This window comes from Carettochelys insculpta, chromosome 27 (genome assembly GCF_033958435.1).
Source record: "Carettochelys insculpta isolate YL-2023 chromosome 27, ASM3395843v1, whole genome shotgun sequence".
Taxonomy (NCBI): Eukaryota; Metazoa; Chordata; order Testudines; family Carettochelyidae; genus Carettochelys; species Carettochelys insculpta.
Window position 1 is genome coordinate 13433623 of NC_134163.1, and position 16526 is coordinate 13450148.

At 46.6% G+C, this 16526-nt stretch overlaps 2 protein-coding genes across 5 annotated transcripts in view; both read left to right on the forward strand.

Moving 5' to 3' along the window:
* The window catches only part of DAZAP1 (DAZ associated protein 1), a 40547-nt gene extending 33549 nt beyond the window's left edge, over positions 1–6998 (forward strand). For 3 of the 4 annotated variants that reach the window (XM_074978098.1, XM_074978097.1, XM_074978100.1), the window contains one exon: positions 1184–6998. In XM_074978098.1, coding sequence (XP_074834199.1) covers positions 1184–1356 — 173 coding nt within the window. In that variant the 3' untranslated portion in view covers positions 1357–6998. The remainder of the gene's footprint in view (positions 1–1183) is intronic. The other variant, XM_074978099.1, reaches the window with a different exon arrangement.
* Positions 6999–9570: 2572 nt separating this feature from the next.
* Positions 9571–15092, forward strand: RPS15 (ribosomal protein S15). The gene is made up of 4 exons (XM_074978264.1): positions 9571–9624; positions 10524–10609; positions 12456–12690; positions 14923–15092. The coding sequence occupies exons 1-4, from the start codon at positions 9622–9624 to the stop codon at positions 15034–15036; spliced, it is 438 nt and encodes a 145-aa protein (XP_074834365.1). The 5' UTR covers positions 9571–9621; the 3' UTR covers positions 15037–15092.
* The last annotated feature ends 1434 nt before the right edge of the window (positions 15093–16526 follow it).

Below are 16526 nucleotides of genomic sequence, written 5' to 3' on the forward strand. Positions count from 1 at the left end.
TTCCTGGTTCCATAAATTGTCTTTATCATCTCTTAAAGGAAAGGAAGATAGTCAGAAAGAACCCTGGCAGAAAGATTTTACAGAGTATATGAGCATAAAGTTAAGAGTGACAGCACATGTAGATTTCCAAAGCGTTTAGTCTAACAGTGTTTGTATGAGTAGCAGGAGAGATGGCTTAGTCCAATGAAACCATCTGTGTCGTTGTTTTTGCTACATTAGAAGTATGGTCTGTCTGCTTAAACTATGTGGGAAGCAGATGATAAAATAGCTTTTTCTTTTCTTTTGAGCCTCCTCTGAGAAGAAACTTGCCACACAATTTTCTTATTTCAGCTGGTTCTATGCACTGAATTAATGCTAGAGGAGGAGGGTGGGCTTTGATGGCAATTAGCTGAAATTCCCTTTTTAACCACGTGATAGGTGCAGAAGGGGCAATAACAAGTTTCCTGATTCTAATCTTTAGATGTGGAGTCCAGTCACAATATCCTTTGAAAGTCAATTTGATTTTAATTGACTTAATTTCAGAAAAAAACAGTTTCTCATGCATCCATCATCTTGAAAAGGTACATTTAGAGCCTATTATTTAAAGTTCCTTTTTAAAATAATTTCCTATGGTTATCTTAATAGTGCTCTTTTCAACCAAGGAAAATTTGGCCATGCATGAGAAACTGAAATTGACACAAAATATACTGAAAAACACAATCTTTCACTAACTCTCTTCAGTTACAAACATCGGCTAAGTAACTATCAAGTGGTTGAGGTGTTTCCCCATGAATTTTCTCTACCTTTGCTGAAACTGACAGTGCCAGTTTTGCAGTAGGAACACTTATCCATTGTGGATTAACAGATACTACCAGCCCACTTTACATAAGCCTTTGAATATTAGTAGCATGACACTGGTCACCATTAGCCTGGGTAATATTTGATATAGAGTAAAAAGGATGATCTTCAATTATACATTCAGCCTTCTCTCCCTTTATCATTACTTGTATTTTCTACATGTAACTCCAAATAACTTGATCAAATGTAAAAACAGCTCTATCTGGGTATTGGGTCATCATATCATATGTTCATAAGGCTGTGCATTGGTGTGTATGGCATCAGTTTTGAATTGGTGCTGCGCCTCTGCCTTTGAGCATGTGGATGGTAATAGAAGCTTACTGCAGCCTTTTGCTCTTTTTCCCAGGTTATGGACAAGATTTGAGTGGTTTTGGACAAGGTTTCTCTGACCCCAGCCAGCAGCCCCCCTCCTATGGAGGCCCCTCCGTGCCACCATCAAGTGGCCCACCTGCAGGAGGAAGTGGTTTTGGACGAGGACAGAACCATAATGTGCAAGGATTTCACCCCTACAGACGCTAGCACATGCTGGCAATCAGGGAATCCTGTCCACAGTGGGATATCTGGTAGCAGCTGAACCCAGGAATCCCAGACTTCTGAACTTGTGACAATCACATACTTGATGGAGGAAAAACCTAACAACATTGGGGGAGGGGAGTAGGGAGGGGGGATGGCTTTTGAAGGCAAAGCTGTGGGTGTTTGGACTGCAGGTTTTAAATATATTCCTTTCTCTGACCCATCAGCACAAATAAAGAAAATGTCACTGGTTCAAACTACAGGGTTTTAAAAATGTCTTCAGCTTTAATTCAAAACTTCAGGTTTCTTTTTTTGAAATTATTTTTCCTGAGCCTTTGTTTTACCGTATATTGTAAACTTTTATGTTTAAAGAAAAATATATACATTTACAGATTGTGAAATTTTTAAGAGAAATTTTCTACTATGTATGCTGGCTTATTTTTTAATTTAAAACAGGGTTTCCGTTAGCACTGTTGGAAGTGATGGTCAGTTTAAACCCCTTTACTTCTAACATATAGTGATGGGGCACTTGGTCCAGAAACTCTGGGAGTTAGAAGAAGAAATCTACTGAGTGTATTTTGCTTTTGTTACCTGACCATATAGAACTGGTAGCAATGCAGGTGCAGACTTGATGCACAGTGTCACTTACGAAGTACAGCATTTAGATCTGTGCTTCAAACTCTTTAAAATCCTCTGTGGATTTCATTAGGGGTTAACGGAGGCCTTGTTAAGGTGTAGATTTCCCTCAGGCAACAGGTTTAGGTGCATTTTGCACTAACCAGTGATTACCCCTGGTTTGAATAAAGAGAAGTACATTTGGATTAGAAACACAAGCCTGTCTCCATTTTTTTTCTTTAAAATTTCTCCATGTGAATTTGGGTTCTCATGAAAGCTGCTAGACTGACAGCCGTGGAAGAGGAATCCTTGAGGGTAGTGCATCATTGCATGCTAACCCATGGAAGTTGTGGCTTAATGTGCACGAACCAACACTCTTCCTTCCCTTTAACAACTACAATGACTGGAATTTAGTGACAATGTCAAATCTTGATTCATGGTTAGCCTTGTCCTTAATGCAGTCATTCACTTGGGCAAAAAGCATGCAGGAATTTTGTTCAGTTCAGAATGGTTGGATTTCACATTTGGTCATTTAAACCAGAGCAAGGAGTATAAAATAGAATCACAAGACTGAGGACCTGAGAAGTCATCACATCTAGTCTTCTGCACTGATGACGGGGTCAAGCACCAGTTAGATCATCCCTGACAAGTGTCTGTCTAACCAGCTGTTAATCTCCAATGATGGGGATTCTGCAGTCTCCCTAGGCAATTTATTCCAGTGCTTAATCCCCATGACAGGAAGTTGTTTTTCTAATGTCAAAGATAAAACTCCCTTGCTGCAATTTTGCGAGGAGGGTTTAGGCTGGACATTAAGAAAAACAGGTCTGGCTTGGAAACCCTGTACACTCATGTTGCACTATTGTAACTGGCTGCAATGATGGGCATGCTAATGAAGAATATCTTAACTTGATGCTTTTCATATTCCATTTGGTGCATTTTGTATGTGCAAGCTTGGCAATTTCTAGACCAGCTGGGCTTTCTGGATCTCCTGCACTTCAGCTGTTCAGAATTGCAGCAGGCCAGGAAATGTTTTGAAGGTTTGGACAGGTTTTGTTTAGTAAACAATTAAATCTGTTTGTGCAACTCGGCCTAGCAACAGAAACTCTGAATCAACCTGTTTTAAAGGCTGAGCCAGCATGTCTCTGCCACACCTAGGCTTAACACTTACGGTCTGATGCATCTCCCGAAGTGCAGCAGGCTGGAGGTTCTCCAAATGCTGTGAGCAGCACCAGAGAAATGTTCAACGGATGGTATTGAGGCACATTTTTGTTAGTAAATCTGACCTTTGGGCATGTCTTTGCTGCACTTAATTCAGGTACAAAGCTGCATCCACTACTAGTATTGCACTCAGCCACCCAAGTTACGAGGACTTCTGGGAGCGTATTTCACAGTTGTTTGTGGTCTGTGATTCTTTCCTGGGGACTTGCCTATCCTTCTGGGCATGTGGAGGGGATTGTGGGAAGGCACTGAAGGACTATCAGTACTTGATTGATATTTGGTCTTATCTGAACTGCCCAGTGGGTGAAGACCAGCCTCAGTGAAAGCAACACCTGGGTTCTAATCCGTGTTCCCAGCTAAGGGTGGGTTGTGCAGGGATGAGGGGCAACACCTGAGTAAGAACCCAGGTTTATTGTTGCAATGAAGATCGCCCTCTGGTGTGAGGCAAATCAGTGTACATCCATCCTGGCTTCCCTGGTAGGTGAGTGGGGAAAGGATGGATGGTTTTATGGTGCCACCCACTGGGAAGCAAGGAGGCAGCAGTTCTGAACCCATTGCAATTAAAATCACATCTATGGTTGCCTCCCTTTGGTTTTCTTGGCCACCTTCAGCTTTCCTGCTCTCTCCTTCCTCTTGTTCGCTCTCCCAGGACTAAGGAAGGCATAAGAGAGGAGGAAGAGTAAACAAAAGCCAGAGGCCTGAGACTTCTGCTTCATCCCATGGGGGGACTCAGCTGCAGCCAGCCATTCAATCAGATGTGATTCTCACCTGGAAATGGCTCAGGCCAGATCTGCACTACAGCAGAAGGTCCAATTAAGAGAGGCAATTCCATTTTTGTTAATTATGTAGCAGGAGTCCATATACTTTAGTTCAGGCTTCCATGCCATCTCCACTAAAGGTACATCTATGTGTACCAGGTTATCAAGGTCAATCTTCTGGGGTTTGATTTAGTGTGCCTAGTGGAGATATGCTAAATGGAACCATCAGGGCTCAACAGTTGACTCTGGTACTCCTCAGTCTCGCAAGGTGCAAAGGTAGTTGACAGGAGACTTACTCCTGTCAACCTCCCTCTGTAAGGATGGCCAAATATATCAGCTACGTCAAGTCCAGCTACGTTTGTCTTAGCTGGAACTGCATATCTAAGATGAACATTTAGGTGTAGTGTAGACCTGCTCCACAGGATGCTCCAGTCAACTTCTTACTCCCAGAGAGAGGCAGGAGTACAGTCACCGATGCGGGCACCCTGTAAAATGGATTTAACACATCCCTGCTAGGCATGCTAAGTCAAACTCGGGGAGATGGCCCCCAGCAGGATTGATCTTCCCTGTGGTGAAGACAGACCCTAGGTGGTCTCTTCTACTGCTGAAAGGAGGCTATTTGCATATCTGGCACTAGCACTCTAAGCGTTCTGCTCTGCTTCACAGTCTGCTCAGCTCTGCAGCAGCTTCTCTGCTGCCATCTTGTTCTTGTGAGTTCTGCACCAGTGGGAGTTTCTTTTGCCTGTCCTCCCCTGCCTCTGTAGCCTCTTGAACTTCTTTGGGGGGGATTCCCTTCAGCCAACTGCTCCTCACCTCCTGTTTTCATTCCAATTTCTGCCGCCACTTTGTCTTCCTGGGATTCTACCCCCTGCTTTGGACCCCTGCCCGGATAGGTACCTGCATAGTTCATATGTAGAGCACAGGGACTCAGGATCATCTGACAGCTTTGCTCCCAGGGCCAGTATAGGAGGTAAATTGTAAGCAGGGCTAGAGTGTACTGTTACTATGGCTATTCACTGATTCCTGGGGCCCTGAGCAAGCTGTGAGAAGCAGAGTATAAATTAGAGCAGCCTTGGAGCTGTTCTAACTTACTCCACAGGGGCAGGCAAGGCCTCAGTATACTCAGAGCATGGGAATATCGAGAGTGATACACTCCTGTCTCTATCCCCAAGAAAAGGAATAGAGTAGCTGAGAATTGGTCCTATGGTGCTCTCAGATCACTGAAGTTTTACTGAGCCAGTGTAATTACATAAGAACGGCCATACTGGGTCAGACCAAAGGTCCATCCAGCCCAGTATCCTGTCTGCCGACAGTGGCCAGTGCCAGGTGCCCCAGAGGAGGTGAACTGAAGACAATGATCAAGTGATTTGTCTCCTGCCATCTGTCTCCAGCCTTTGACTAAAGGCTAGGGGCACCATACTTTAGCCTTGGCTAATAGCCATTTATGGACCTAACCTCCAAAAATGTATCAAGCTCTATTTTAAACTCTGTTAGAGTGCTGGCCTTCGCAGCCTCCTCCGGCAAGGAGTTCCACAGATTGACTGTGCGCTGTGTGAAGAAAAATTTTCTTTTATTAGTTTTGAACCTGCTACCCATCAATTTCATTTGGTGTCCTCTAGTTCTTATATTATGGGAACAAGTAAACAACATTTCAATATTCACTTTCTCCACACCATTCATGATTTTATATACCTCTATCATATCGCCCCTCAATCTCCTCTTTTCTAGACTAAAAAGTCCCAGTCTCTCTAGCCTCTCCTCATATGGGACCCTTTCCAAATCCTTAATCATTTTAGTTGCCCTTTTCTGAACTTTTTCTAACGCCAATATATCTTTTTTTGAGGTGAGGAGACCACATCTGCACGCAGTACTCAGGATGTGGGCATACCATAGTTTTATATAGGGGAAGTATGATATTCTTTGTCTTATTTTCTATCCCATTTTTAATAATTCCTAACATCCTGTTTGCTTTACTGACTGCCGCTGCACACCTCGTGGATGTTTTCAGAGAACTATCCACTATAATTCCAAGATCCCTTTCCTGATCTGTTGTATCTAAATTTGCCCCTATCACATTGTATGTATAATTGGGGTTATTTTTCCCAATGTGCATTACCTTACACTTACCCACATTAAATTTCATTTGCCATTTTGCTGCCCAATCACTCAGTTTGCTGAGATCTTTTTGAAGTTCTTCACAATCTACTTTGGTTTTGACTATTCTGAACAGCTTGGTATGATCTGCAAACTTTGCCACCTCACTGCTTACCCCTTTCTCTAGATCATTGATCAACAAGTTGAACAGGATTGGTCCCACGACTGACCCTTGGGGAACACCACTAGTTACCCCCTTCCATTGTGAAAATTTACCATGTATTCCAACCCTTTGTTTCCTGTCTTTTAACCAGTTTCCAATCCATGAAAGGATCTTTCCTCCTATCCCATGACCACCTAATTTACGTAAGAGCCTTTGGTGAGGGACCTTGTCAAAGGCTTTCTGGAAATCTAAGTATATTATGTCCACTGCATCCCCCGGTCTGCATGTTTGTTAACCCCTTCAAAGAACTCTAATAGATTAGTACAACACAACTTCCCTCTACAGAAACCATGCTGACTTTTGCCCAACAAATCATGTTCTTCTACGTGTCTGACAATTTTATTCTTTACTATTGTTTCTACTAATTTGCCCGGTACTGACGTTAGACTTACTGGGCTGTAATTGCCAGGGTCTCCTCTAGAGCCCTTTTTAAATATTGGCATTATATTAGCTGTCTTCCAGTCATTGGGTACCAAAGCTGATTTAAAGGATAGGTTACAAACCACCATTTAAAATGAAACTATCAAATATCCTTTCTGTATTTTTTATCTTAAAATGAATTTGATTAACAAAGCTCCCAAGGACTTAAATCTGTGTTCTAGGCAAACAATGAGAATAGATCAGGAAATTACTTTTTCCTTCTCTCTCAGAAATGTTGATGCGAACGAAAAGTTTTTATTGTTCTCAAAAATGTCCAGGTTTTCTTTGGAAAAACAAATATAAAAACAAATTGAAACTTCTTTATCTGATTCGTCAGTTTTCATTTCAATTTTTTTTTGTTTGTATCAACTCACTTTCAGCACCATTTGCAGTACAACACTATCCCCAGATCTAAAGAAGTGGGTCTGCCCCATGAAAGCTCATCACCTAATAAATTATTTTGTTAGTCTTTAAAGTGCTACATGACTGCTTTTTTTGTTTTGTTAGGTAGCCATGTTAGTCTGTATCCTGTTACTAAATTGAAACCTGAACAATTTTCCCTTTTTAAATTATTTTGCTCCAAAAATTTCAGTTTGATGGAAATGGAATCTCAGCCATGAAAATTTGCATTTAGCGGAAAAGTCTTTTTTCGGTCAAAAACCTATTTGGAAGAAAATTTATGATTGGGTCCCTAACCCAAGTCTCCAATGAACTTGTAGAGTATGGGATGAGTAAATGGCTTATAGAAACTGGTCAGTCAATGGCTCTTGTCATACTATTTTTGCCCTCATTCTCTAATGGGTGAGGGGATGGTATTGGTCTGCACAAGGGTGTGGTGATGGGGGGGTCCTTGGGCTGAATGCAGGGCCAGCAGCCTGTTCTGATTTCTGCACCCTGACACATTACACCCCCTGCTTCCCAGAGCCTCTCATGCACCTCAACCCTGGCTCCTGCACCTCCATGTCCACCCATCCCTAACTTCTGTTTCCCCTACACACTCCAATCTGTACCCATAGTGCTTTGATATACCCTTACCCCCATACCCACAACCCACTGTCTTGAGCCTCCACATGGCATCCCTTTTTTTTAAAAAGAAGTACAGTATTTCTAATTGACTGGTAGAGTTGTTTAGCAGCTTAAATCTGAGTTGTGTGTGGACAATATACATTTTGGTGTGTTCAGGATTTTGAGAGGTTAGAAAGGATGACAACACAGGTACTCCGAGAGTAGTGTTCATTCTCTTTTCATTTGATTTCATAAGAACTAAACATGGTAAGTGTTGCTCCTTTTTAATTATCCCTTATTTTAATATATTGTCTTCCACACTGATGGATGGTTTACAATGCATCTTGATAGCTAGGATAGTAACAGCGAGAAAGCTGTGCTAGTCTGTATACTTAGTTAGTTAGTTAGTTAGCATCCTTCAGTCTAGTAGACTATGGATTGCACCCTTCATAGTTCCGTTTGGCATCCTCATTTGCAGCGTCGGCTGTGACTGTGAAGACCCACACGAGAGTGACAGTCCTTGCTGCATCTGTTGCATATGTAATGGGTGTCTGGCAGGTCCTTGCTGTGCTTTCTGTGGGATAGCTTCTCCTTTGCTAGCTGTCTGATCCTCAACTCACCCTTCTGAAGGCCCTTGTATAGTTCCTGCCTCCATCTGCTGCGATTGTCTGCCAGCTCCTTTGCTAGCTGTCTGATCCTCAACTCACCCTTCTGAAGGCCCTTGTATAGTTCCTGCCTCCATCTGCTGCGATTGTCTGCCAGCTCCTCCCAGCTGTCTGGCTTGATGTCTGCTTCCCTGAGGTCTCTCTTGCAAACATCTTTGTAGCGCAGCTGGGGGCGTCCGGAAGGTCTTTTGCCAGAGGCTAGCTCACCATACAGGATGTCTTTTGGGATCCTTCCATCATTCATCCTGTGGATGTGGCCAAACCAGTGGAGCCGCCGCTGCCTGAGGAGGGTGTGCATAGCTGGGATTCCAGCTTGCTCAAGAACGGTAGTGTTGGACACTCTGTCCTTCCACGATATTCCAAGGATGCGCCTGAGGCAGCGCAAGTGGAAGACGTTCAGCCTCTTTTCCTGGCGGGCGTACAGGGTCCAAGTCTCGCTGCCGTAAAGGAGGGTGCTGCAGATGCATAGTCTGTATACTATGAAAACAAAAAAGCAGTCCAGTAGCACTTTAAAGACTAACAAAATAATTTATTGGGTGATGCGCTTTCATGGGACAGACCCACTTCTTCAGATCAGTTCTGTTCTGGTATGGCTATAATCTGAAGAAGTGGGTCTGTCCCATGAAAGCGCATCACCCAATAAATTATTTTGTTAGTCTTTAAAGTGCTACTGGACTGCTTTTTTGTCTGTATAGCGAGGGTTTTCTGTTTGTACTAGTGTTGCACATTCACACAATCCCTCCCCACCAGAAAATTCAACTGGTCCAAGGATGGAAAACGTTCAGCGAAACACTGTGCCCCTGCCCTGCGTGTTTTCAGGAGAGCCCTGCTGCCTCCATGGGGCTAGAGGTAGGTAGGCGAGCCCCGAATGTTTGAGAGTCAGGACCCCTGGGTTCAGGGCAGGTGGTAGGGGAAAGAGACGCGTGGCTGCTTGCAGTGGGGATGCTGATGGAAAGAGGCTGTCTGGAGGAGAAGCGGGGTGCGGGGGATGCAGGGCCAGCTGGAGAGCTGGGCTTGTGGGGAGAAGGGCAGGGCCTGCGGTGGAGGGGTGAACTAGACACCTGCTAGCGGTCCCATGCTGCAAGCAGGGATAGGTGAAATTCTAATCCTCTCCCCCACCCTTTTATTTGGTAAGGTGGGCCCCTTTAAAGCTCAGTGAGGGCGGAAATGCTTTACTGAAGCTGTAGTGGGCGGGGCTTGCCCCTTTCTCTGCTCTCGCGATATCAGGTGGTGGCCGGACGAGATCGGCCCTTTCCGAAGAGACGCAGCCAAGATGGTGGGTGAGAGCGGCGTGGGGTTGAGCCCTTAATCCGGCTCCATCCGCTTCGGGAGCGGCTCGGCCGGGGTTCCAGCCACCCATACCCCCGGGGGGGTGCTGCGCCCTGCCCGCCTGGGGCTGTCTCGGGGCGGGCGCCGGGCTGAGCTGTCCGCAGCGCGGGCCAGGCCCTGGCCGGGAGAGGAGCCGGGGGAGGGGTGCGGAGTAGGGGGGGGTGTCCGGGTGCGGTGTGGGGGTAAGGGCGTGTGGCAGTGCACGTACGTGAGGTGTCGTGCCCCGGGTGTGATTCTTGCATGCTCTGTGTTGAGGGCGCATTGTACCTGAAGGGAGAGTTGTGGGACTGCACGGCAGGGTGGAGCTGGCATCCTGGAGCCTTCCGGGGCTGAGCATGTGTCCTGTGTTGTGGCACGAGGGGGGCTTCAGGGAGTGAATGACTGTGTGGTGGCAGGAAGGGGAGAATGTGTTATATTGTGTGCGTGTTATATGTGGGGGGCTTACGGGTGGAGGTTGATGGAACCTGTGTGCTATTCTGGGGGACTGTGGATTGGAGCGCCTGTTACAGGGCAGACAGCCTGTGTGAGGCTTATTAGGGAAGGATGGTGAGCAGGTATGGTTACTGCAACTTGTGCTCCAGGTATGTATAGAAACTAAATGTGGTTGTGCCAGGTTAAGCCACATGAGTGCTTCACCTCTTGGGGTGGGAAGAAGGGTGGAGAAGAGTCGAGACTAGGTTCTCCTCTTTCTCTTGTAACGTGTAAGCAGTGGGTGGGCAAAACCTGCGCTACCAAACTCCTTGGCTGCCTTCTTCCCACCTGTCTGGCAGAAAATTGTTCCTGCTTAGATGAGGCCACCAAATTTTAACCTCTGGTTTTTTTCCCTCTCTGGTTCTTTCAATCCAGGCGGAAGTTGAACAGAAGAAGAAACGTACCTTTAGGAAATTCACCTACCGTGGTGTTGACCTAGATCAGCTGCTGGATATGTCCTAGTAAGAACTGGAGGGGTAGCTGTGTTAGTCTGGATCTGTAACAGCAACGAAGGGTCCTGTGGCACCTTATAGACTAACAGAAAAGTTTTGAGCATGAGCTTTCGTGAGTCTGTGCTCACAAAAGCTCGTGCTCAGAACTTTTCTGTTAGCCTATAAGATGCCACAGGACCCTTTGTTGCTAGTAACAACTTTTGCTTATTGGCTCCTCTCTTCTCCCCCTCCCTCCACATTATCAAACCAAGCACTGAGATTGTTAGGGGAGGAGGCCTGTCTTGTCGTGAGAGCCCAGGATTGGGAATCAAGCTACCATCTCAATTCTGTTCCTTGCTGTGTGGCCCTTAGGCCTTGTCTTCATGCAGAAGTATCCAGCTTTAAACGGATTGTGAAGTAAATGGAGGCCAGCTGTCCTATAGGACTTTATGTTGCCTCTTAACAAAATTAGTGGACCATATTCTAAACCACGTATCCATTTGGATTAAACCGAGCTGCCTTAATTTGGAGAAAACAACTTTTAGTTATTCACTCAGGCACAACCCTTATTATAAGGCCATACCATCTTTAGTTTCCCTATCTATTCAATAAAAATACCATCAGCCACCTTCATACCGATTAAATTTAGGATCAGTGCATTCATATTGGGAGGCTGACCTGGAATCTTTGGGTTCAAAGACCTATTGAAAAGCATCATTTTGTTGTCACCTACTTTGAGCATTCTAGTAGAAGTAATTTGCCATATTCATTCGTGTTGCTTGGCCCAACATTAAGGGCTACTAGAACTTGAGAAGAGGTGATGCAAGCAGGGGCCTTTCCCCATGTATTCTGTGGGCCCAGAACTGTGCTTGGGAGAGGCCGTGACTCTGAAGGCACTCAGCCTCAAGTGAGGTACAGCTACAGAGAGGAGCCATGGAGTACAGCTGGTGAGAAGGGAAGTTCCCAGAACAGGGACCTCTGGCCATTCAGACAGCTTTCAGCAGTTTCTATGGACTTCCTGGTGCCCTGCATTGATTGATTATTTGCTTGCTCCATCACTCAGTTTCCTGGCCTGAGCTTCGGTCCATGCCTGACCTCTTTTATCCTCCTCTTCCCTGTCCCATCCCCTCATTTGCTAAATGGATGAGGCTTACCAATTAGAGTTAACTGGTTGGGGCTGGATCAACCCAGCATTGTCAGGGGTTGCTCCAGACCCATGGAGTTGCTGTGGGGGTGGAGGAGGGTGCTCCAGCCCAGTTGGAGTAGTCCCTCTCTTCAGCAGCCATGGGAGGTGGGGTGGTCCCCCTACCCATGGTGTACTGGGAGCTCTGTCCAGCTGGAGCATCACTGCCCATGGTGTGCCGGGGGTTGGGGATTCTGTGGCCATGCTGGAGAGCTCTCCTGCTGGGCTGGAGCATTCCTGCTCCCTGGCATGCCCGCGCCCCCCTGCCCCCAATTGGTTAATCGATTTATCTACTGGCTAACTAATTAAATAGGATTTTACAAGACATCACATTATTTATTCTGGTCGTGACCTTCTTACAGCTGGCTTGTTTGTTTAGATTGTAAGCTGTTCAGGGCGAGGACTACTAGGTTTGTACAGTGCCTAGCACAGTCTCTTGACCTGTAAACAGTACCACTGCAGACATGGTTCATAATGGATACACACCTCTCACTCAAGTGTCCTCAGCAGTATTTAGACTGAAGACTTGCTCATTCCTGGGTCTTTTCCCAACTGTACACAAAGGGTAATTCTACCCTCCCACAGCTGGCAATAGAACCCAGGAGTCCTAGTGCCAGGTCCAGCAATTGATTAATCGAGATGTTACATATGCAGTGACTCTAATCTAGCTGGTCTGGTCCTCTCTTATTTCAGCGAGCAGCTGATGCAGCTGTACAGCGCTCGCCAGCGCAGGCGTCTGAATCGGGGGCTGCGGCGTAAACAGCATTCCCTCCTGAAGCGCCTTCGCAAGGCCAAGAAGGAGGCCCCTCCCATGGAGAAGCCAGAGGTAGTTAAAACTCACCTGCGCGACATGATCATTCTCCCGGAGATGGTGGGCAGCATGGTTGGAGTGTACAATGGCAAGACATTCAATCAGGTGGAAATAAAGGTAAGCCATGAGGGGCTTAAATGCTGCCTGAAAGCAGCAGACATTTGCCAGCATCCTGCGTGCTTAGGCCCTGTCTCCAGTACACATCAGTTTTACTTCACTGCATTGATTCTGAAAGTGTAAACCGTTCGCTTTTTAAGTTGCTGTCCCAATGAGAACATTGTCTTGCTGTGTCTCTGGAGGAGAGCATTTAACAGCTATGAAAGACAGATTGTTGTGGGAACTTTGTTTAAAAAATATCCGCAGACTATTGTCATGAGCTCATCTATTTCCTTTGAGAAAAGAGCACTTGGATTTGGGAATCTGGTACATATGAGGGTGGGTTTTTCCCCCCATTTTGTAGCTTGTTGAGCCCTGAGCTGCAGCTTTTCTGCCAATTAAGTGAATGAATTGGCTGTATATAGCGGTGCTATGGTTGGGGGAAGAGTGCTGAGTAAGGTTTGTCTACAGGGCAATAACACGCATGTTTCTAACTTGGCTTAGCTAATGGGTGTTTGGAACACAGGATACTAGAACGGGAAGGAACTTCAGGAGGTCAAGTCCAGTCCTCTTGCTCAAGATAGGATCAGGCAGCATCTAGACCATCCCTGACAGGTGTTTGTCTAACCTGCTCTTAAATATCTCCAACAACAGAGATTCCACAACCACGCCAGGCAAGTGCTTACCCACTCTGGCTGGAAGTTTTTTCTTACGTGCAATCTAAACCCCCTTCGCTGCAATTTAAGTCCATTGCTGCTTGCCCTATCCTCCGAGGTTAAGGAGAATAAATTTTCTCTCTTCTCCTTATAACAGCCTTTTAGATGCTTTAAAGCTGCTATGGTGTCCCCTGTCTTCTCTTTTCCAGAGTAAATAAACCCACTTCTTTCAGTCATCCTTCACAGGTTGTGTTCTCTCAACCCTTAATCGTTTTTGTTGCTCTTCTCTGGACCGTCTCCAATTTCTCCATATCCCTTCTGAAACGTGGTGCCCAAAACTGGACATACTACTCCAGCTGAGGCCTAATTAGCATGCTGCTGTTTACAGTGTACGCAGACCTTGGGGGTAGTTCCATATCCTACATGCACATGCCTGGTGGTGGCAGAACAGAGGTTCAGCCACAGAGCCAGTGTGTTTTGCTGTATGGAGAAATGTGACCGTAGGTCTAACGGGAGATAATGTAGCCAGCAGGGGCACTGTGACCTCGCCTGATAGTATAAGACAGGATTAAACACCTTTAGCAGCCCGTTTTTTTGCCTGCTTCATTTGTGGTTGAAATCTGTGTCAACCTTAAAACCATTGAAGCGCTTAAGGTAGATTGACCTGTTTGGTTCATTCTCATTTTGGGGGTGGATTGCTGTAGCCAATAGTAGTGATCATGTGTGCCCTAGGGGTTCTTTCCCATTTTAAGTATATTGGTGTGCTTTGCTGACCAGTGTTCCTTGGGTGGATGCAGGTAATATCAGCAAAACTCTGCTTTTCGTACTAGCATAGCCCACCCCAAGCAAAACCAGCATTGCTGATATGCATTCATCTGAATTAGACCTGCTGTCAGACGACCCAGCTGTGTCAGCAGAAGTCAGTAGTGTAGAAGTAGTCTTCCCTGACAGGCCAGGGTGCTGTCTGGGGAGGAGTTTGAATGCAGTGAAGAGGACAGTTTGCAGCTGGGATGTGGGTCTGGCTGAACACAGCAAGGAAAACCTTCACTCTGGCGTTTGATCCTATTTATTCAGTTCATGTCAGGCTCCCATAAGTGTAGGGTTCTGTGTGACCAGAGACTTGTGAATGTTGCTGTGTCTCAGTCACACCCTCCAGAAACATTTATGCAGTCGTCTCTCTGTGTTGTAGATTTGGAGCAGTACCCAGCTGCTTGGCGCCTTGTTGCGGCAGAAGTGGGAAGGTTTGATTTGGGGTTTCTCAAAGCAGTGGGAGCAGTGAACACAGGAGCAGTCTGAAGGCTAATTTTGCAAAACAAAGGAGGGCTAAATTGATTAAATAAATCATTGATTGTAAATGGTGCACCCATCTCTTCCTGTACCAGACACCTTAGAGATTGCTGCCACATGCTTCTCTGCACTTTAAAGAGTAGAGGGTTTGTTCTAAACCACGATCCCAGGCCTCTTGGGCATGAAATTCATCTGGTCATCAGATGCTCTTCAAGGTCTCAGCTGGGTATTCTCCTGTCCTAGGCTCTCAGCTGCTTGTCACGTAGGATCGACTCTCACCTTGCTTTGGAACTGTCTTTTTCTCTTGCAGCCCGAGATGATTGGCCACTACCTGGGCGAGTTTTCCATCACTTACAAGCCAGTGAAGCACGGCCGACCTGGTATCGGTGCCACCCACTCGTCTAGGTTCATTCCTTTGAAGTAAACGATGCTTTGGGCAAATGTTTTCTATATGTAAATAAAGAAAATGCTCCCAGCCTACACTGTCTCCGCACGCTCTCTGGGTAGGACCTTGAGAATTTCCCTTCCATTTAGGCTCTAGAGCTAAGTGCAGCGCACTTGTGTGTTGTCATGGGGCTGCTGTGGAGCAGGAGCAGGGAAAATACGGCTCTTGGGCCAGATCTGGTCTGTTAACCATTTCTAGCTGTCTGTGAGCTGATTAACAGAGCGTGTGGACAGCATATGTTCAGCTGCCCCTCCCCCACCTTGCTCTGTTCTGCAGCCCAGCTGTTCCCAGGACCCTCTTAGCTGTGCGAGGAGTGCTGAAGTCTGGGTGTTCCCCTGCCCCTGTCCCCCATCTCTGCAGAGCAGGGGTCAGGAAGAGGGGGACACGCAATGGAGCTGCTCCAGTCTGAAGTCTGGTGAGTGGCGAATGAGCGCCTGTCTTGAGCCCCTGTTTCTAAGATTTCTCCAGCAGCCGGCTGTCTCATTCATCCCACGTTCACGTCCCCTCTCTGCGGAGTGCAGGTAGAGGGAGACAGCAGAGCAGGACAGCTTTCCCTGTCTTGGAGACAGCCTGTGGCATCTTGCAGAAACTTATCCCAGCAGCAATCAAGCACATGGGCACACGCTCTCCCAGCTTCTCTCTAGCCTCCAGAGCTGGCTCCCGATGACTTCAAAATTCATGGAATCTCCTGCCCCGCTGTGGGGAATTTGATTCCATGAGCAGTTGCTGTCCAGGCAGCAGGCAGTCGGGGAAGGCAGGAGCCCTTCCCCCACCTGGGGTGGCTGCAGCAGGGACCCACAGCCACTTGTCTGTGGTAAGGGGAGCCCCTTGAGGGAGAGGACCTCCTGCAGCCCCCTCCCATCCAGACTCCATACCCCAAACCTGCTCCTGCACCCCCATCCTGCCCAGACACCCCCTGCCCACTTGTTTCAGCCCCCTCCCACTGTCCCAGCCCCTCATTTTTGGTCCCACTTCAGAGTACAGGGGAGCCAATAAAATCTAGCCCAGGACCTACCCTCGCCTGGGGGGCTGGTAGGTGAGGGGAACCCTTCCCCTTCTGAGGGGACCACATCAGTCAATGTTTTTCGTTTATTATTTTGGCTTGATTCTCACTTTCATGTGGCCACCTGATTTTTCTGTGGGTCCATGGCCCTGGACCCGAAAAAAGCTCTGCTGCTTCCACCGCACCCTCACAGGAAGTCCTCTCTGATTGGAGGTGGAATGGTTAGTTTTAAGGGGTGAGTGTGCATTGCAAATAACCCATACCCTCCGACATTACACTAGAGTTGACCATCCTGTTTCTTTAAAGCCAGGAGCAAAATCCTTTCTTGTGGTATAACAGGGAGGGGAGAGGCCAGGCCAGGCCAAGTGCCCCCCGTCATCTCAAATGCAGCAGATCACCCTTTAAGCCCAGACTGTATATTCAAGGGAGGCAGAATAGAGTTTATGGGTTTGTCAGTCTGAGGAAT

Bases quoted from the DNA above. Each gene is read 5' to 3' on its own strand.
- RPS15 (XM_074978264.1), top strand. The intron at 10,610-12,455 runs GTAAGAACTGGA...CTCTTATTTCAG, and splicing joins CAGCTGCTGGATATGTCCTA to CGAGCAGCTGATGCAGCTGT. The intron at 12,691-14,922 runs GTAAGCCATGAG...TTTCTCTTGCAG, and splicing joins TCAATCAGGTGGAAATAAAG to CCCGAGATGATTGGCCACTA.